Here is a 22937-nt window from a genome sequence, read left to right on the forward strand (position 1 = left end):
CAATTGCTACTTTTCGTACCACACAGATATCCTATCTAAATCATTTTGCAATTAATTTTGGTCATTTGATGACTTAACAAGAAGTAAATGACAGAATCATCTGCAAATAATGTAAGAGGGCTACTCATATTGTCTCCTATGATGTTAATATAGATAAGGAACAATAGAGGGCCTATAACAATTCCTTGAGGAACACCGGATATTACTTCTGTTTTACTCGATGACTTTCCGTCTATTACTACGAACTGTGATCACGCGAACGTCCATCGATAACGGCACTGTGACTGTTAGTTGAGTCTGAATCCTAACAGATTATAAAGGACATACTTCGGCTGTCTCAGTAATATTAGATGGCATTTGGCAACACAAGGGAAACTGAAACGCAACGTTACATCTACATTCATGTCCTTCAGCCCACTTCATAATGTGTGATGCATTTGTCTTCAAGCAGGCTCCTCTACAGTGTCTCAACACATGGTAGTTGCAAATTACGAAAATAGACTAATGTTTGTGAATCCGTGAATAAAGCGAGACTGGGAGGATGTGTGGAACTGGGCACGGTGTACCAGGAATAAGTGATAAGCGTTGTATGAGAGATATAGTCATGTAACCGCATCAGCACTCTCACTTTTGCCAGACAGTCAGCGAACGGCCATAAATAAAGTGGAAGCGTCAAAGCAAGTGCCAGTACTACTCGTCGACTACGGTATCTGTCTGTGAGTGAGCTCGAATGAGGTATTTAGATCTGTTCCCTGGAATGGATTTGTCGTGTCATGAGTTTTCGCCCCGGCCAGGCATTTCGCTAAGGCTTTTTGATGTCTCTGTGAACTCGGCTGATACCAAGGAGCTATACACAGTAACGGGCAGGTACTGATACACACAATGTAAGAACAGAACGGAATCATTACTATCTTTTGCACATGACGGTAACATTGTAAAAGAATGGACAGCTTCTTCCACAACACAGTAATTATACTAAGGGAGCGGATCTGTCTGCGTCTACAGTTTGGCGCTGTCTAACACTAGGTGGCACTGGTGGCCAGAAACTACAACCTACACGGTTCAGGTTGCTGTGAGTGAGAGAGTAATTGCCACCACTGAAGTGCTAAGTTGAAAAAAGAAAGCTTACGTTGTTTGAGGCGTCAGTAGTTACAACCATCGAATAGACCCGTACGTATTGCTGGCAATCTGAACAGCAACTGCTACGACATCGAGGTTTTAGAGCCAGAGATATTGTGCTCCGCCAGGAAACTGTACACGACTTTTTATTGCACGGCCACATGTGGCGAGGACTGTGGAAGATTTCTTCGGTGAACAACGCGTACCACTGCCTCCCTGCATTAAACATTCGCAACACATGTTGGATATAGAATTGTGAAGCTTCACGCCATACTGAATTCTCAAGCACAGTTTGTTTATTGTCATGTACATTGTTTGTGCTCCGTTTTGATATTGCAGTTTGCATAAATATTATTTAGATATTATGCTATAATCACCATCAGTGGGTACAATGACCATATGCTCAAGAGGTCCTACAGTATCTGAAATAGACCCTTCCCTCTTGTAGAAGAGCAGTATTTTTTAATCCTTTCGTGCACAGACTACGAAAACTGTACCAGAGAATCTAATATTTGTGGAGAATATTACCAAAGCCATTGTAACAGTAGTGCATTGTAGTACGCACATTTATTTTAATTTATGTACAGTACACAAGTGGGAATTCTTTGTCCCGTCAGGACATATTCTTCGTATCCGATCGGGTTATTAACTTATTGCATTGTTAATATCAGTTTAAATGAACTAAAACAATACGAAATCCGATTATAAACATCAAAAGACAATACTGTCCTTTCATGTCAGCAGGACCCGTACTTTCTTATGGCGAAATGAATAACACAGTGGTACGACAGTCTGTCGTTTTGTGTCCTCTTTGGACACAGATACTGACCTACCACAGCCAAAGAGTTTCCTACAGAGGTGCACTAACGTTCAGACAGGATTTGATTGCCTGAATTCAACTACATGCTGTTTTGTGACTCTAGAGAGTGAATGGTCTTTCAAGTCTCCTCGGGCAGGAAAGGGTTAAGTAATGTGCTGTTAGTACTGGCAGAGTATGGCGGTTACTGCTTATAAAACTCTGCTGCATGAATTGTGTAAAAGGACTAACCTTCAGTTTAAGCCGCGTAAAATGTTTAACGGTGCTGAAGTTACAGTGCCTCACCAAAACCCATGGCAATACTAACGCACGTTTAATAGTGCAAGGCGCTCTCTTTCAGATGTGACTGTGCTATTTGGTTCCCTACTAACTCAGTTTTGCGACACTCACCTAAGATTTTTGAACTACTACTTGCATTTTGTGGCCGGGGTAAGGTTTAACGATGAGATTATATGAAACAGTACTTCATCGATAAAAGAAAGGTACGGGGTGAAATGGTATCCCAGCCTTTTATATCATTAGCAGTTCCTCATCTTCACGTTATATTCTAATGTGGTGTTACTGTTGTGAAATCCGACATTTCATATGCTACAAGATGTGCTACAGTAACCTTACTTACATTTTCAGAAATTAAAAGTTTTAAGCTCAACAAATTTTGCAGTTCCATTGAAATGTTATGCTGATTGAAGGACATATATCATAGTAACTGATGAATTATTTTACATACGCTGAAGTGACGGAATTAACGTAACAATAAAAACATTGGAGCTTCAAGAAAGTCTACTTTAGTAATAAGCTGTTAGATCACTTTGTTGTGTGGTCATACAAGTGAAAGAAATCATGTATCTTTACACAATGTACTAATTACGAAGCGTCATTTAAAAATATGACGTGTTTAACTCAGGGTACCCGTTCACTTTTGTAACTGATCAATATATTACTTAGGTCGGTCTTTGAGCATAATGCAATCCATGCTGAATCATAGAAACGGACAGGGAATTGTTGTCTTACGCTAGAATCATATCTGCTTGTGGGGCTACTTTTCATAAGGAGATATATATTTTGGTATATGGTCGTATATTTAAATAGAAATGTTACGACTACGACTAGGTGACAACATTATTATGATATTATTTATGTCGTAATTGTATCGAGAAAGCCATTTTAACACTTATCACACGAAGAAAAGCTTCGAGGCCCGACATAAACGTTTCGCGTTCTGTGGCGCAGACATTAAACGTTGACAGTATGAAGAGGATGTAGTGTTATACGCGTTGCTGTGCCGTATACCTAGCACCTGCTCTGAACGTCTTTATTTGACGTTAATGACACGGTCGGTGCTGTTCTTCGGCGCCTGCGCACCGTGCTTATCTTAATGAACGTATATTGTGCAGCATGGGTGCTGCTGCGGACGGCACTCATTAAAGCTTATGACTCGGTCTTTCTATCGCGAAATTAATGAAAACGTCCCAAAAAGTAGAGCAGAACGCGGTCACTGTACCGTAATGTGTTGGCTTGTTGGCTCTGCAGTAATTACTGACGGTTACGGCGAACTTTCTTGTAGTGCTTTGGATGGCGGTAAATCGCTGCCTCTGTGGGAGACTTTCTAAAGCTGATTTTCACGTCCCTCGTTCGCCTGTTGTATTCCAAAACTGTTACCACATTGATTTGTCGTATAATCCTCTGTAAAATCGCAATCTACATTGGACTGTTACTTTTGTACCTGCATGAGCTGATAACGACCATTGCATAGTGCTGTATAATATTAAATTTCGTCTTCAAGAAATTTATGGCGTCAGATTTAAGAAAGTTTGCATTTAAGATGCTTAAAGTAGTTATATGCAATTTAGGGACGCAATGGAAATGGTGATTTTCCGGGGCTTACGAGAAACCCCTTTTTAAGATTTCGTTCTCGGTAAGTTTTACTATTTTGCATAATTTACAGCGATAGTATTTACTCGACACGTTGCACAATGCTGACTTGTTTAAGGGTGTACATTGCTTATCTCAAGGTGGCGCATGACGTAGCGTGAAATGTGACATGCATGTTCTGCTGTATCTTCAACAATTGGCGAACGTTACGACTGTTCCTGCAGTTACGTTTGCTACTGCCACTCCCCTGCTCTGTCACTGGCGTTATGAATTTTTCGATATGTTTGTCAGTGCTTGTCACTAACACCACTATTGAATGAAAATGTATTGTAAAATCTTCGACGATATATTTTCTCTCCGAAATGCACGAGATAGCTTACTGGAAAGTACTTTTAGCAAAATGCATAAATTTCCAAGCATCTTGTATGCTATTACAATTTGTTCTTTGTGAATAAGGGAGTTCTAACAAGGCCAAAAATTAATAGACTACTCACGAGATGTCTATAGTTACTAGCTTTCGCAAAAACTACTGAGCAGGATTGACCTCCTTTCTTTTTCTCCGACCCACAACTCTCTGGCGTGAAATGCGTTGCAATGAACACTTTGAAACGTTAAGAGACTCTGGTTTCCGTATCTTCGAACGGTGGGTGCTTTAATATAACATCTGGCAATATTGGATACTGGGAATTTATCCCTTGAAACGCTATTCCATTTTCGCTAACTAACGCCACTAGCATTTCATCGATACGTCGTACTGTTTTAGACGAAGACAATAATATTCTGAGCATTGTTTCTTATGACTCAAGAACTTGAAGAATTTAGTTGGAGATTTAAATAATTGTTTCATTACCTCCAAGCTGACGAATTTTCCCTCCAATGCGTTTTTATTCAGTTGTACCAGTGGCAGGTTTCTTATTGTCTCAGCAAATTATTCCTCCTCACAGTGTCATTCCTTTTTTTTCTCTTTGGCAACGAAATGTGTGAAGTTTATGTTCAATTTTCTAAGCAGAAAGCCAACAGAACACTCCTCCAAATACGTTTATACTATCGAGAATATTTAAATGAAAGATTCTTCTCATGAAGTTGTATTTCATTTTGTTTACTGTCAGGAAAGGGGCAAAGGATAGAGTGAACTTATTTCTGGCGTTTGGTACCTTTTCAGCGCGGGCTGTTTCCGGATATCAAACCGCCCACTAAATTGCTTCCGCCTTCGCAGTTATACTATTATCGTAATGTCAGTATTGGGATGGTGTTGCACGCTCTTTTATGCGTACGTTAGAAGATATTCTTTTGCGAATTTCCTCGGCGGTGAGATTAATGTTGATATCAACGTCACTGGAAAATGAATGAAGATAACAAAATTTTAGAGACGGCAGCTGTATTCAAGAACGTGTTCACGAGTTATCTCGAAGAGAATGTGTGAAACGAGGAAGAACGTGAGCACGATGGCCAAACTTAAAATCAGAGTTGGATGTGTCCAAGTTGAGGTCTCCCATGTCAATAAGTTTAAAATATCCATATATGTGTTTCTTTCACCAACTTTTCAAATAATCTTAGCTGCATTTCAAAGCATGTAGAGAAGTCAGTACCACACCTCTGTCTTAAATATCTGTGCCTTCCGTGTTACACCAGTAATCTGGAAGTGTTTCAGTATCGCGCCGTTCATCTAGACTGAAGAAATGACTGAGTGATTTTCACCCACCATTTCTGAATTATATGGGGTTTCTTCTTGTAAGACTGCAATGAGAAAAAAGATCTTGACCTCTTTATTCTGAATTATGCAAGAAGGGCAGTTACAAAGTTTTAGTTGCAAAGTGCTGATGGTCTTCACCATTTTGCTTTGGCTCCCCTAGTGACGGGTTGCGGTGCTGCTCGAGGATATTTCATTGTATACCAGGAAAGCTAACAAAAAAGTTATTTTATTTTTCAGGGTGATAGTTAACATTTCAAGACTTCCCCTCGCAAATTTTTAGAATTGAATGTATTTATTGCGCAGCTGTAGACGATCTAGATTTTTGTTGTTGCCAACAGTACAGATATCGTCTCGAATCTTTTAGACGAACCCAATTAATTAATTTACTTTAGTGTCTCAGTCGGTGCCGCCTCCAAATCTTATTATTTAATTGTGTGAGTCATCGTTACGTGGCTCAAGTGCTATACGCTGACGCGTGCTGGAGAGAAATTGTGCTCCGCATCGAGACCGAATGCAGGATCAGCGTTCTGTACCTCTCACTGTATTCGAAAAGTAGCGCTGCCTGTTCGGCTGTTGTCGGTAGCCGTCGGCTGGCGTCGGTGAGCTAGGTTCCGGGCTGGACGCCGCCGTGAGCTGGTTGCAGCGACGAGCGGCCAGTCTGCGATAATGAGTGCCCTCGCGCCATGCTGAAGGCGGCTGCGAGGCGCAAGCCGGGCCCGCAGGAGGGCATAGACCACCTGTTCCTCCTGCCAGAGAGGGCGCTCACCATGGACAGCGGCCGTCTGCAACAGGACTTGGCGGGGCTCGACTTCAGCGTGCGCGTGCTGCACTCGGCGCCCCAGGGTAACGTCTGGCTCTGTGAGTGTGCGCCAACATTCTCTCTGTTGACTAACACGCGATAACGAACCTTCGTGCGTCGTCTGCTCCTTTGTGCAATTTATCGTCGCGGCTCTCCGGGTGACGGTTTCATTACTGCTTGTAAGATTTATTGCGTATACATATGTACGTAATTGTTACACATAATTACGCGCTTTTCACGTATCAGTAACGGTAAAAAACCAACAAAGTTTAAATTTGCTTTATAGACGAAGCCATTTCCATAAAGCAGAAGGATGACGTTTATTGCTTCTTCGATTATTATTTGTACATTTAGGAGTTTTTGTTTTCCTAAGCTGTGAAAACGTCTCCGGATTTGTCTTTTGCCCACGTGACTGTACACAGTTAGTACAGTTATAATTCTCATTTAAAATCTACTTATTTTACAAGGATGTAAATGCTTACATAGCAGTTACGAACACTAAAGCGCTTCTTGTATGCCCAGCTACGAATGACAAACTTAGCAGACTGGCAAATGCGCATATGACCGTATTAGCGGTAATTTAACTTCCTTTTTAGCTCAGATGCGTAGTGTTTGACACAGAAAGTGCTAACTGTCGCCGAGATGCACAGTAGTGTTCGCAATACTAACAGCAGTCGTGTTTCACAGAACGAACAAGTAACCTTGGCAAATACCACTCCATAAAAATTGTACAGTTAGAGGTACTATAATAATTGACGTTTTCTATGTGCGTGCGCGAAAGAAATGAAACCAGAAAATCCAGTCTTTGCCAATACCTCTAGCATAGAAACAAGATTCATATAATAATTTAAGTATGTTTGTGTGAATTGAACATGCCTGTGTTGACCAAATGTCGTTATCTTCTGTCAACTGCGCGGGAAAATATGAAGTTTCCAGCGATGTTTGGCATTAGTCAAAATAAAGAAAAGAGAATATTAATATCTTATCTGTTTGGCAAAAAGTACTATACCTGTCAACTTTCATAGCACGCGAGTTTAAGTATGTCATTGTATTTGGAAAGGTGTGAGTGTATGGTTGCTATACCTTAGCTTTCGACAGGGATGCCGGATGCTTGGGAGTATTTTGCGATAGTGCATTAGTAACAGAAACAATAATAGGAGCCGCATAAAATCAGATACGAGATTCCTACCACAGTAAACGTCTAGTCATCTTGCTGAGGTGTTTATTTATTTATTTTTTCTTTTCGACGAAAAAATTCGGGAACAGAGGGAAAAAGAACAGATCTAGAGGAACTGTTTAAAACTTAACAAGCCAGTGGTATGATAAGACAACATCAAACATCTCAAATATCTATGCAGAGGTTTTTCATGCCGGAAAAAGAACTGCCCTGAGAAGTTAAGAAAAGAGAATAAAGATTAAAAAAAACATAGTTATGCTTAAATAGAAGCGGCAGCGTACAATTCGACTGATGTTGGGTTCTTCGAGGTTTCCTTAACTTAATATTTGCTTGTAAAAAGCGGGACTATGCGTAATTTCATTCGAGGTATCCATTGAACGACAACTGAAATTGTATTCAATAATAATCGTAATAATAAAAATACTGAAGTTATGTTGCACACTGAAATCAGAAAATTCTTCAATAGTCTACCTCAACGATCGTATCTCTGTCTCTTTATCCATTGATATTTGCGATATTGTAGTGGTGACACCGACCAAGTATCCCTATGTCAATGTTTTTCCATCCCAGATATGTACCAGGGGATTTAAGCTATGTCGTTCTAACCTGCCAACAACAAATGATTCGTTTATTAGCGCTTTTCCAGACTCGTACCCTTTTTCCCATACGCTTTCTCACTTTGAAAAACGCGTATTTAACGATAGACAAGGGGAAATATTACAAAAACTTATTCTCTGTGGAGTTAATTGTGCAAACGTGAAAGTTTTTTTTCATTCAGAGCTGCATATTATACACAATCGGTGTGAGCAGCAGTAGTCTAACGGTTTTACCAGAAACAAGTGTAATAGAATAGGATCACACTGTGCTTGAGACATTTTATGTTCTTCAGAAATAACAGCGTTCAGTCCATGATCGAAAGGCGTAATACCAGTATCGAAATGCTTTCGTCAGTGGGTCACCGACCGAATCCGTATTGCATCCTTATGCAGCTTAGCTTGTGCTCTAACAGAGAGAGAAACAACTAGAGGCAGGAACCTTTGCACGAATACGAGACTTTTCAAATTTAATTTGGATCAGTAGGCGATGCTAAAGCTATTCACTATTGCAGACTCATATTTGTTAGTACACACACACACACACACACACAGCATTCATAGTTCCGTTCCCTCTTTTTTGTTACGCTGTCGCTAGATGAAATTTGGAGATTGCGATAAGCAAATCACACTCCGGTAGTGAGTATAAAAAATTTGTCTGTTTTTACTAACTAAATATTTCGTGTTAATAGTTTGATGTAGTTGAGATATGGATATAAAGCTTTGTATAGCCTCAACGAACTGGCTGCCAAGAGCTTTTGTAACTGTCATGTCCTCATGGTTCATTATTCCAGAAAAATGCGAACAGAAAGCAAGGTTATTGGTGCTGTGTGTCAGCTGCCCGCCAGCAGGGTTCTCGGACCGGGGCTTTGTAGTGACATTATTGCGCGGTGAGTCGTCGCTGCTTAACGGGAACCACAGACCGGCTTTGTCCGTAGCGCCTGGCGGACGCTGGGAGACTGTTGTTTGCATTTTTACTATCATTTACTTCTTACGTTTATACTGTGGTAACCTACAACAAAGGGAGGAAGATTTAACGCCCCGTTGACGACGAGGTAATTCGGGATCCAGTTAAAACTCGAATTGGAGAAATACATAGGAGTAACTTCGTTGTGTTCTTTCTAAAGGAACGTTCTAGGTACTTGTCCTAAATAATGTGGGGAAGTCTAAATCTGGATGGTCGGAGGGAAATTTAATCTGCCGTCCTCCCGAATCCTTACCACTGCGCCACCACGCTCGGTAACCTAAAACAGTTTTGGTATGCTTGTCGTCCTTTGAATAATGGAAACCTAAACAGCGTGATGCGATAAAGGCACATTTTTGGTGGTGGATATTGAAAAACAGTTTCTAAATAATCTTTTTAGGATAGTTGTCACTGCGCTTATGCGCCAGTGATGATCTCAGATTGGGGAAAGAACAACGGTACAAGCCTATAATGAGCATCCAGAGTTCGAAGTTATAACGAGTTTCCGTAGATATAAATGGTTTTAGACTGGTATAATTTATGGTTGCAAATGAGTTCAATTGCTTTGGTGTATCTAAATTACTCTTTTAGATTTAGAGACGTGTAAACTTTATTCTGGTCTAGCTAAGCACTGAGCTGATGCTAATTTGGAAAAGAAATCAGTGCACTCGTATTTTCACTTCATGAAAGCATCCAATAACGTCAATAATCGAGGCTACCTGCTGGCGAAAGTATTGCAGACTTACTTTGCAGTCTCCCGCCAAGTCTTTGTTCCGGTAAGTCTCCGTATTCGGCTATTCCCCGATGTTTGCAGTGAGAGGAATCGTCCTTGACTGCTGCTTCCAAAGTGAAAACTAAGACCATAAGTACATAACTGCTCACAGCGGGAGGGGGAGAACCTCCATCTTTTTAATGACAGGGCTTCAGTTTGAGGGAATAAATTATGAGTCGGCTGGCCTACAGTACAGTGAAGATACTCATCCGAATGCAATGAAGTCTGGTGCGGGAACGCTGGTCACCGGCCTTGGCTAGCTCCGCCCCCTGCAGGCTGGTTTGCAGGCAACTTTTCGCCGGTACCTCCTTCACGCGGCACTGCCTGTCAAGATTTCTCCTCCTGCTGGCGTGTGACGGCGCACAGTTGCACAACAGGAAATTGTCACAGCATCCGTCTGCTGTTCTGTAACGGCGTCTCGATATGCATTTTGACTGCTCGAATACTTTTCGACGTGGTTAGAGGACTTTTTAGTATATTGGATACCGATCTCTCTCTGTATAAATTTCAGCTTCTCTTTTGCAATAGTTTTCCGTACTGGTGCAAAACTAAGGGAAATCTTTGTTGGGCGGGAAAGGAAGCAAACTGTTTAGCAAAGGGCACATTAACCTAACACTAGCTACACAAGGAACAGTTAGCGCTTGTTCTCCAGGTCGCAAGAGATAACTTCTTTGTACTAGCAAATAACGTTGTCACTATACAGCATACTGCTATCGTTAAGCGAAGTGATTACGCTCTGAGTCGGCGCTTTATTCTCAGAAGATGTAGTTTCGGTGGTTATGAGAAATAAAGCCGAAAGTTTTCACTATACTGTCCTTTGTGTGTGTTTGCTAAAGAACCTGCTTTCACAATTGTTCCTTATCAGAAATGTCACGCAGTATTCTTATGTGTCTTGGTGCAGCCGTTGTTTCACAATACTCACAGTGCTGCAGCTGGAGATGGAACGTGGCAGTGTAAAAATCTATACGTGACCCTCACCAGGGAACCAGGAAACCGGGAAGTCACATTTTTATTTTACTACGTTTTCCGATGGTACCTGAAATGAGAATCAGTTTCGTGAAAACTTGAAGTACCTAGCTTTGAAACTGAAGTTAAAAAATGGTTCAAATGGCTCTGAGCACTATGGGACTTAACTTCTGAGGTCATCGGTCCCCTAGAACTACTTAAACCTAACTAACGTAAGAACATCGCACACATCCATGCCCGAGGCAGGATTTGAACCTACAAGCGTAGCGGAACGCGGTTCCAGACTGTAGCACCTAGAACCGCTCGGCCACCCCGGCCGGCTGAAACTGAAGTGTGTTTTTTAAATAGTAAGACTGAGAAACTGATATATTGTAAAATCTAATGTAACAATTTCTTGGAAGGTTCAATATCTCGCTGGCAGTTGTTTGCATGCATAATCTGATGAAGACTCTCAGAACACAAATGCTGTGATTGTTTCCTCCATGTAGTTGCAGTATGATGTGAAAATTTTAAGATCTATATTTTTCACTCACACTCATTTTATTCAACGTGCTGCGAAATCACGTTGTGCGACTTGAGTTGTTATTCTGAGTTGTTATTCTTCAAAGACACACACACACACACACACACACACACACACACACACACACACAGGGAAAGGTTGTATGTTGCGTGAATCCTGATATAGTTAAAATCACATGTATTGTATGCAAACTTGAGTTAACTTTCCGGTTGTCGTTAAAGGCGTTAGTCAGCTAACAGTTTCAACAGTGATGGAAAAAGAATTATCCCTTCCCCGCCGCCCAATATGCCTGTGTTGTACTATACTGTACTGACACTCACATAGGAGTGCTTGAAGAAAATTAAAGAAAAAGAAAATCAAGGCATCAGAATGGCTGACTAGGAATTTGAACAAGACCCCTGGCGATTACGGCCCTCAGAATCGACGTATCTGATGAGAGTACCCGTGTACCGCTGCTGTAAGGAGTCAGTTACTTGTGCACAATTTTTGTTAGCCAGCGCACGGTGTAACGTGGTCCTTGAGTGCGGCGCTGGCGGCCGGCAGCGGATAACGGACCTCGGCCAGCTCCCGTCGCTGCCGCCAGCGGCGCGCATTGTGTCCGCAGTTTCTTCTCCTTCTGCGGGTTCTTTGCGTGCCACTACCAGCCACCTGAATTCCACGCCAGTACAATGTGTCAGGCACCAGCCTTTGCCTACACTAGCAGCGCGCAAAGCATCAGTCAAGATTTTTGTTTCCTTCTTTATATTAGTGACCCCACAGACTTTAGTCACTTGCGCTGTTATTCTCGTTCCTGCCTCAACGATTTCTTCATTGTAGATCCTTTTTTAAAAAATCCTGTCTCTTACTACTGGTGTAACGAAAACAAAAGGAAAGAAAAAAGAGTTGAATTCTACGAGACGGCAAATTTATAGCTGTAATTTTTTAAACGACATGACACAACCTGACGCACGGAGAAGGGGTCTGTGAAAATACCAAATGTACTTGTAGCATTGTCAAAGAAACGCAGAAAATTAAATTCCTAGTTAAACCATTTGATCTCGAGTTGTCATAATCTTTAATTTCATTTTGTGCACGCAGGTGTGAAGTTGAATAACGGTGTCTTTAACGTATGCAGTAATTTATAATATATCGTTGGCGTATTTATTTTGTCTACATGAGCGTACTCGCTAACAGTCTTAGTGTTACGCAGATGGAAATCAGTACCGCTAAATAAGAAAATCTTACTGTCTTAAAGGAGCACCGTCATTTATTTTCGCTGTGGTGGCTAATACACTAGACGTTTAGGAGTCTCAAGGTTCCTAAACCTGATCAACCATCCTTAGACACTTCACACTTTCCCTAAATTATTCGTCACGAATACTAATATACTTGCTTAAAGAATGCCTTAACTGTTTTCCGCCTCCATCGACGTCCATCTGAACTGACACTCCGTCAGTAATGACTTCGGCAGAAAGTGGAATCCTTCTTTCCTACAGAACGGTACTGTATTCCAAGATTTAAAATGATAAGAAATTGCTTTACTTAAGACCTTCTATAAATCCTCGTATCTTGTCTAGCATCACCAAACAGTCAAGTACTAAAAGTTACAATTTCCATAGAAACAAAGCAAGCGCCATCTTAAAACTTTCTATTGTAGTGAGTGAGCTGATTGCATACATATGCAATAAAGTTTCTTGTGCCTTATGTTTTGTCCTGTGACGTGCGTCTCGTTCAGTGCTACCCAAACACGCTGTGACTGCAACTGTAACAAGGAGTCACAAATCGAAGGTAGAAACATCAGTAACTATGGAAGTTTGTGTCAGGCCTGGGGGCGTGCTTAGACAGCCTGATAGTTAAGACGACTGCTCCCGAAGCTCAACGAATCTCGATTCGAGCTTTGTATGGTACAATTTCTCAATTTATACAATATATTTCTTTCATTTATTGGCTTTGTTTAGTATTTTACTGCAGACTGTTTTCCTGCAACCATCACATTAAATTCCGATGTTAATGCGTGCTAGTCAGAGTTATCGACTGTAATGAGCGATTGTCTGTGTTGTCTTGTGCTTTCATACTTTATAAGTAAACTGCTTTTGCCCCTCTTTATAACATGGTTTTGAGCGAGGTGGCACAGTGGTTAGCACACTGGACTCGCATTCGGGAGGACGACGGTTCAATCCCGTCTCCGGCCATCCTGATTTAGGTTTTCCGTGATTTCCCTAAATCGTTTCAGGCAAATGCCGGGATGGTTCCTTTGAAAGGGCACGGCCGATTTCCCTCCCAATCCTTCCCTAACCCGAGCTTGCGCTCCGTCTCTAATGACCTCGTTGTCGACGGGACGTTAAACACTAACCACCACCACCACCACCACCACCACCACCACCACCACAACATGGTTTTCTTCTCTGCACACGTGTGTCTAATAATGTGGCTATTCGTCCCGTTATTTGTGGTTATTAGATGCTGAATTTTCTTTCTGTGCCATTGTGTCCATTTCTTAGGACAGAGTGATAAATGGTAATGTGAGTTTAGTTGATTAACTTTTCTTTGGCGCTTTTGTCTTGTTTTTATTATTTTTATCGTTAATTTTTCTCAATTTCCATTATTTTTGTCATGGTTCTCTGTTTCTTCCGGTTAAGCGTTGTACACTGTATTTGCATTACTAGTTGTGTCAGGTTTGCATTAGCTCTAAACCACATAGAAATATGCAAGTGGCGTAACTGATCTGTTGAACAGCCCTTAGCGATTCCTACATTAGCTTTGTTGAAGTATTACATCCTTTCTGCTTTTTATGAGATTCACGAGTCCTAGAATAAGTCATTACAGCAGTTTTCTGAAGAATGACGAATTGTTAACTCGACCTGTTGTAGCAGGGAAACTTAAGATGTTACTGTTTAAAGCTACTGTTTCCTGTGCCCAAACACGACGGAAAATGTATTTCCCTGCAATTTTTGCGGCTGGGTAAGTTATTGAGTTCATTTTTGGCTTCGACACGGAAGCGATTGTAAAGCGGTCACGTTCGCGTTCCGTTCTCCGGATATCCTGTCGGCCTTTTGGTGACCGAGGCCTGACCTGGGTATCTACATGCCGCATGCCTCTCAACATGTAGTAGTCGTCAGCCTCAATAATACCGAATCGTATGCTGCACATCTTCGCTGCTCTTTCTCCGTAGCAAGGGGTTGTCACGGCATTGGCTTGCATTTATCACAGGAAGCTCTGGAGGACGCTATTCGGATGGGCGTCGCCGAACATTCTTAACACACTGCTGCGCCCGCGCTGTAGCATGTCTGACGGCGATATTCTACTGCGGGTAGGCTAGTTCTCTCACTATGTGCAAGTGGTGTCGTTGATTTCTTTGCATAAATGCTGTGAGTTGTAAACTGAACAGTTGATTTTATATATAATTGATCTAAGTGGCGCTAAACTCATATTTGAGAGAACTGCTGTTAAAACGCTCGTTTGGTCACGTTTCCTCCGGTGCTTTTAAGTCACTTCAGGCAAATTCCTGGGCGGTTCTTATATAAAGACGGCGGCCAGTTTCGTGTCCCATCCTCGTTAATGCATCATTTGTAATGGACGTCGTCGCCGACGGTACGTTAGACTGTAAGCTTCCTTCTTCGTTTTGTACGGCAACAATGGTACTGTTGTCCCATACCGTGAACTTGTCGGAATAATTAGGTTCATTATATCATATGCAACGTTTCCATGAGGATGAAGTCAGCTTTGCCTTTATGCGTACTTAGCGAGATGGCGCAGTGGTTAGCACACTTAACTCGCATTCGAGATGACGACCGTTCAAACCCGCGTCCGACCAATCTGATTCAGGTTTTCCGTGATTTTCCTAAGTTGCCTCAAGCAAATGTGCTGCGAATACATATAAAGAAAGGTCCCTTATCATTGAGCTACAATATAGCAGGTCAGCAACTGGAAGCAGTTAATTCCATAAATTATCTGGGAGTACGCATTAGGAGTGATTTAAAATGGAATGATCATATAAAGTTGATAGTCGGTAAAGCAGATGTCAGACTGAGATTCATTGGAAGAATCCTAAGGAAATGCAATCCGAAAACAAAGGAAGTAGGTTACAGTACCCTTGTTCGCCCACTGCTTGAATACTGCTGAGCAGTGTGGGATCCGTACCAGATAGGGTTGATAGAAGAGATAGAGAAGATCCAACGGAGAGCAGCGTGCTTCGTTACAGGATCATTTAGTAATCGCGAAAGCGTTACGGAGATGATAGATAAACTCCGGTGGAAGACTCTGCAGGAGAGATGCTCAGTAGCTCGGTACGGGCTTTTGTTGAAGTTTCGAGAACATACCTTCACCGAGGAGTCAAGCATTAAATTGCTCCTTCCTACGTATATCTCGCGAAGAGACCATGAGGATAAAATGAGAGAGATTAGAGTCCACACAGAGGCATACCGACAATTCTTCTTTACACGAACAGTACGAGACTGGAATAGAAGGAGAACCGATAGAGGTACTCAGGGTACCCTCCGCCATACACCGTTAGGTGGCTTGCGGAGTATGAATGTAGATGTAGATGGTTCCTTTGAAAGGACACGCCCGATTTCCTTCCCGGTTCTTCCCCAAACCTTGATGAGACGTGGTAGTCAACTTACGATAAGACCACAGTCTACTAATACTACACTCTGTACTAATTACCGCACTGGCTATTCATATAAACCTTTTGATCGGCAATAGAGAGATCGCCGGGATGAAATTTGCATCCTAATCCGCCTAACCGTATATATTACGCTTTGGAGAAAGTAATACTGATCTTATATATACCGGGTGTCTCTTCTAAGAGTCGTCATCCGCAGTTTCTGTGGCATTAAGGCAGATATTTGCAATTTCATTTTTGCCACGTGTAGCTGAATTCAGTCCAAACAGATACTGCTCATCACGTCTTTCATATGACGGGAAGCATCGGTTTGTTTCTAGTTACAGAATTATTTTAAACTGAAGTTTTACGTGCTCGTTCTATAGAGCAGTCTCAAATTAGTCTAATGCGACATTCGTTTTATCCGTATGTATTAACAGGGACAGTAAAACGCGAAGAATAACCAGTACTCCAGCAGCGATGGAGAAGCGCTGCTGTTTAACGGTAGCAGCCAGCGTGGGCCAGGGCCAAAGCGGTGCTGTCGCTTCTGATGTGCTCGATATTCTACTTGTTTTACTGATCCTGTTAATACGTATACGAATACCACACTAAACCAATGTGGGACTGCTCTACCGAATGGGCACGTAAAGTTCCGTTTTAATAAATGTAAAGAGGGACAGACCGACGCTTTCCGACGACACTGCGCGTTGAGTGAAAGACGTGATGATCAGTATTTGTTTGGGCTGATTCCAGTTACACATTACAAAACTAAATTGCAAATGTTCAAATAACTTACGGTAATGCAGTCGGGGACGTCGTCGACGATCGCCGACCTTTTGACCGGAGCACACGCTGCTGGCTTAAAGGCATAAATGCAGCAAATAAGCGCTATGCAAGCTAAATTGCAAATATCTGCCGAAACGCCAGAGAAAATGCGCCTGACGACTCTTAGAAGAGACACCTTGTTTTGTATATTCGTGTGGGAATGTACTTGGCGAATAATTCTCCAGTGACATACACGATGGTTGTCCAGGAAGTAAGTTCCGATCGGTCGCGAAATGGAAACCACAGTGAAAACCAGAAACGTTTTATTTGCAACAGTTTGGTACACCTTTCACCTACTTTTTTTACATAGTCGCCGATCCAACTTCGAGTGTTGTCGTTGTGTTGTATCAACTTTCCAACATTCTTCTCATAGAAAGCAGCCGCCTGTTCTTTTAGCCCGTTATCTGCACTGGTCTGCAGCTCGTTGTCTGTGGAAAAATTTTGTCTTCATAGCCAGCGGTTCTTGTGAGCAGAGATGAGACTCAGGGGGAGCCAACACTTCTCATCGGAAACGCTGCAGGAACGTCTTCATTGCCCCTGCAGTGTGCGGCCGAGATTTGGCATGAAGAAGGAACTGCTCTACAGTTATGTTATGTGGGCTGCATGACACAGGCGAAATATCTAACCAGGCCCTCATACTTGGCGGCAGACGCTATTCCCTACGCTTCTTTACGTGCTCACTGTTGACTCAAAACTGAAAAGAGCAATGCGACACGATCGACGGGCATACTAGAGACACTGTCCAACACATCTGTGCAAAGCTTTACTGGATTTTCCCAGTGGTTTCCATTTCGCGACCGATCGGACTTACTTTCTGGACATCCCTCGTATTCGTCCCATCTAGGGGAAGATTTGTGCGCAACTTGGTTTATTGTGATTGATGACTTTCATGAAAATATAGACTTTAATTATTTCACACAGTCGGCTTTGCCACCAGTTTTTCAGCTAGAACGCAAATTTAACGTCATAGTTAAGTCCAAAAAGTCTTTGTAAAACAGATTAGGTTCATAGCAGTACACATATGATTAAGATTACAGACTTATACATAATCTGCAAACCGTACATCGTCGAGTGAAGAGATACAGTTATCTATACTATTTGTTAAGTACTGTATTTTAATAATCTTGATCACAATAAAAGTTGAAATTACTACTTGCTGAATATCGGTTTCGGTTGACTAACAGCAGTACTCAGAGTTTGCTTTCTAAAGAATCGGTACCTATATGGCCACAGCACCGTCGTTACTAAGTATAACGTTGTGTTACACTTTGGTGTTGTGGCCAGCATTGTACATAGGTACTGATTCATTAGTGAATATGATCTGAGGGCGGTTGTTAGTCCACCGAAACCGGTAATTAGCAAATTATAATTTTATGTCTTATTGCGATCAAGACTATTGAAATTTTTAACCTGTTCATGATCTCTGACTGAGAATTCAGTATAGTGCGAAGCTCGCAGGAGCTACAATTAGATCATTCAAAGAGACCATGGATAAGTTCCTTGGAAATCTCCCTCCACGGGATCTGCATGTTAATCCAGAAAACATTCATTACGATTTCTGGAGGAACATGATAAAAATGCCTACATTCGACAGACGCTATGTCAACCAAGTTTGTGTTATAGCAAAACTGCTGTCCGTTGCCCTTCGAAGAAAGCTTGCACATTGCTCGCGATATGTTGCCGAATGTTGCCCTGCTGAAATATGCCAATTTGAATATCCTGAAGGATAACAATATCTCTGGCGCTAAAGCCTTCCTACTGCAGCGGTTGCTGTTCAGAATACCGAACACGTTTGCTGCCATTATTGTAGGACAAGTTGGTAGCGCGATTCGCCCAAAACAACAGAATTTTGCTGTTCAGCTTCCCGACGTCGCGGCTACATGCGTATGGCAATTTTAGACGTTGTTAGTTTTTGAACAATGAACTCAAGGGCATCCGTACCACCATTCCAAGCGCAGACGGCGGCGAACCATCGACACTCCTATTCACGTTGCAGTTCTCTAGCGTCAAACCAACACTGGACGAAGTTCTAAGGTCGTCTATGGTCATATGGACAAAGTGGCGACTGTCACGTGTAGTGATTACATTGCGTGGACCAGTACTTACTTGTCACTGCTGGCGTCTCTCTCTGAGCCACGTGTCACAACCTTAGCAACATGTCTGGTACGAGCCGAATTCGCATATTGTGCTCTTTGACGTCGACTCGCCATACAGTCTCTCGCTTTAGCATTTACGCTTTCACGTTCCATCACTGTCAAACAAGGGGATCATCAGACCAGTTAATTGTGGATTTTGACGAATCTTAGGTATGTTGCAGAGGGACATGACTTTTGTAACTGCCCCGCGACTTTTCAGGCGGCGGCTATTTTTATGCGTACTTCCTATATCAATAACGTTAAATGTGGTACGACCAAGCGAGCGTAGGGCAGGGCCTAAGGTTCAGGGCTACCACGCTGGTAGTACTGGTTCAAATCCTGCCCATATATATATATATATATATATATATATATATATATATATATATCATTAATAAATCAATAAATTAATGTAGCAAACTTTCTTTAGATGTTCATTCCGTTTGTTGCAGAATAGATTACAGAATCGTTCTACTGGCCATTGCGTACATCGTTCGCTGTGCTAGAACAGTGTTCCGTTGGTATTTGTTGCAGAAGCAATCGAAACACAAATTTGTAGAGCACCAAGCACATGTAATGAAAGCAGCTGCCTTGCAGGCACATGGATTTTGCAGAAGCGAAACCAAAAAACACAGTTCGGTGAAGTTCAAAAATATTGTTATTTCTTCGATCAATTTCAGTGCGAACCACTCGTATTTCATCATTTCTCTGAAAGCTGGCGCATTAAATTGATGCAGAACTAAACAATGTATTTTTGTGGAATCTTCTCTCACAGTTTTCTCTATTAGACTGTAGCAAGACAGGAGCATTTTGAATAGATTCCGTGAAAATTTTACCCCGCCTGTAAAAATAAACATCGCTGGGTTGGTAAAGTGCGGGAGGAAGGGGGAGGGGGATATTTTGGGATATTTTTTACGGTGCAGGCGCACGCTTATCTTTCATCTTTAAAAATTTGATCATAAGCTGTCTGATCAGTCTGCCCTCCCCAAGAATCAGTAATGTCAAGAAATTTCTCTTGCCCCACGTACGGAAGAATGACAGATTTTAAAACTTTTCATGCAGCACTTTCGTGAGCTTCAGTTATTTCATTTTTTTTAAATTTAGGAGTTACGTCGTCAACTCTTTTTTGAACAATCCAACCAAATTTACCGAATGGTTCTTGCATACATAAGAAAACGTACGGGACTATCTTTGCATACGCAGTTACAATACTTTGCTGTGAAAGAATGACTAATCGTGTTTAAATCTGTTTTCGCTCTTTATACGGCATCGATGGGTACTGGCAGCTTATTTGGTCGATATTAATTAAATAATCGAGGTCAAAATTAGGGCTGAATATTTTCGTCTGTGTCTGGAATCCTTGCTCAGCTGTTAATACTTTGTCCATCGTTCATAACTCTTTGGAGCGGTCGAAATCTTTGTAATTTTAAGAACAAACCACAAACGGAATACACATTTGAGGTAGGTATGCTGTAATGATTTGTTTATTAATGAAGTTACTACGGTAAAAAATACTATTTTTGAATAATTTTGCATGGTATATACTATCTAATGATATTCTGTACGATGTATTTTTTTTTTTTTAAAAAAAAGGTACACAGGCAGGGTTCTAACCCGTACCGCCAGTGCGGTAGTTGTTAACCTTAGTCCGTCCCCTATGCTCGCTCGGTCGCAACACATTTGGCGTTACTCGTATAGAATTTACACATAAGACGACATTGATTTTCTCGGAAACTGGAGGCCGTAACATGAAAAGTCACTGGGCAAGTACTCAGGACATGCCCCTCTTCAACATGTTTAAAGAGTCATCAAAATCCGCGATTAACAGATCGTTTGGTATAGTACTAGCCTTTCCGATAACACAAGAAAGGACGCTGCTGGTCATAAGTGTACACCGTATCTTTCCCATCTAATCACTTATCCTCGCACACTATTCCGCATTTGCTCCAAGTGTGGATTGATGTGAGCCATTCTTCTGGGTGTTGCTATTTTCGCAGTCAGTAATATACCGAAATATGAATGTGTTTTCCTTGTTTTAATGGCCGACTCAGTGACAGCTCCTGGTAAACTAGCTATCAGTGGTCTGATGGTCTGTGCTACCCCCTTCTGCGCCAGTTCTGGGGGAAAGTATGTACCTCTTTGTTTCGCCACCGACTATACTACGCTCCATTTGAGCGTTTCCATCCTGCCGACTTCCCGTTTCCTCTGTTGAAATTCTCTGTCTCGATGAAAAGCGCTTTGTCAGCCCGTGTTTTCAAATGCAATCTCTCTGTTAGCTTCGCCTCATCAGCTGATTTAGCTTCGGCCCATCAACTGATTTCGTAGACGTTATTAGTGTTGTAGTGTGAGGTTTCTTCACATGTGGAATATTTAGATTTCGCTTACCAGTCGCTTTATGCCAGTGTTCATAGAGAACGTGCCAATTTTTGCAGAAGATTGTTACCAAAAATTATTGTTTTTTCGAGAGCTTTTTTGCATGACATGTGATGTGTTGTAATTAAAGTGCAGCTACTCGCAGAGGTCCAGTGTGACCTGTAATTATCCTGTGGCAGCTAAACTTGCCAGATATTTTAATACGTTATGTGGAACAGATTTAACCTGCGAAAAAATTAGTTCCAATTTTGACCAACAATTGCAAATCTGGCCCTGTGAATGCAAGAAAGACGTATAAATATCTTTCCATATGTAATGGATTAGGAACAGGACGTGGGAAGAAAAATTCAAACAAGTGAGAAAGGCATAATGATGACTTAGTTATTGAGAGCCGCGTACACAATTTGTTCACCGGAGACGTCGACGAGATGTTGCATCCGTAAAACGACGTGATCAACTGCTGCTCCCAGCTGTTTCGGTGGAATCTGAGGGACGCGTTCCTGCGGTGGAATCTTAGCAACGTGTTCCCGTATACCGGCCTCCAGATCCGGCAGAGACCGAACGTGTCCATGATAAACGCGTTCTTTCAGATATACCCAGAGCAAAAAGTCACATGGATTCATATTAGATGATCTTGTAGGCCATGCATCTGGAAAACCTCTGGAGATAACACGTTCTTGGAAGGTTACAATTAGATCTTTCACTGGAGGAGCGACATGAGGTGTTGCCCCATTTTGCATGAAAGCTGTCGTTTCCACACAGTAGCGATCTTCCGAAGCAGGAATCACAGGCTGTACAAAGAAGTCTCAATAACGTGCGGGCGTCAGGATACACCTGACAGACCCTCTGTGTGTATTCTCTTCAAAGAAGAACGGACCGCCGTCCGGTGTGGCCGAGCGGTTCTAGTCTGGAACCTCGCGGCCGCTACGCTCGCAGGTTGGAATCCTGCCTCGGGCATGGATGTGTGTGATGTCCTTAGGTTAGTTAGGTTTAAGTAGTTCTAACTTCTAGGGGACTGATGACCTCAGATGTTAAGTCCCACAGTGCTCAGAGCCATTTTTTGAAGGACGGACCGAGGACAAAGGTGCTTGCGAATCCACACCACGCAGTCGCATTAGGCGAGTGTAATGGCTCTTCGTGCACAACACGCGGTTTAACAGAACTCAAATTCAGCAGTTCTGTGTATTACCTGCACCTGTAGTGTAGAATGTGCCTCGTCACTCCACAGAATATTGCCCGGTCACATGTCATCAACTTGGATCCGTGCCAGAAAACGAAGAGCAGATTCAGAACGGTGAGGTTTCAGTTGCACCGTCAGATTCGTGTACGGGTACTAGTGTAAAATAGACCAGTGAACTTTCTGTACTATTGACCATGGGATGAACAAATCCGTGACACTGCACGAGCAGTAGCACTATCCGGGGCACATGCTGCATGGTCAGTTACAGAAACAGTAACGTCATGAACAACTTCCACCGGAATAGAACGACTTCCTCTTTCATGTGCAACACCAGGCTCATCCGTGTTTTGTAATTTCATTATCATCTTCTTTAATCCATTTAATGACATCGGGGCTCGTCTCAGACCTTACAGTCGGTGACATTCTCTCAATGCAGCTCTGTAAGTACCTAAATACCATCGTTCGCATAAGAGAGTTTCGCCAACAGCGTACGGTCTCTCTTATCGATATCCATATTGTCTACTCACTGTATGACTTGTCAGATGAC

The 22937-nt window shown here is 42.1% G+C and overlaps 1 protein-coding gene across 41 annotated transcripts in view; it reads left to right on the forward strand.

Annotated features, from left to right (window-relative positions):
- The window catches only part of LOC126298928 (ensconsin), a 394125-nt gene that overhangs the window by 121255 nt on the left and 249933 nt on the right, over nt 1-22937 (forward strand). For 5 of the 41 annotated variants that reach the window (XM_049990494.1, XM_049990482.1, XM_049990484.1 and 2 more), the window contains exon 1: nt 6163-6359. The exons of 23 other annotated variants lie outside the window; for them this stretch is intronic. In XM_049990494.1, coding sequence (XP_049846451.1) covers nt 6185-6359 — 175 coding nt within the window. In that variant the 5' untranslated portion in view covers nt 6163-6184. Of the gene's footprint in view, nt 1-6091; nt 6360-22937 lie in introns of those variants that run through there. 13 more of the 41 variants (XM_049990501.1, XM_049990496.1, XM_049990499.1 and 10 more) reach the window with 10 other exon arrangements.

This window comes from Schistocerca gregaria, chromosome X (assembly GCF_023897955.1).
Source record: "Schistocerca gregaria isolate iqSchGreg1 chromosome X, iqSchGreg1.2, whole genome shotgun sequence".
Taxonomy (NCBI): Eukaryota; Metazoa; Arthropoda; class Insecta; order Orthoptera; family Acrididae; genus Schistocerca; species Schistocerca gregaria.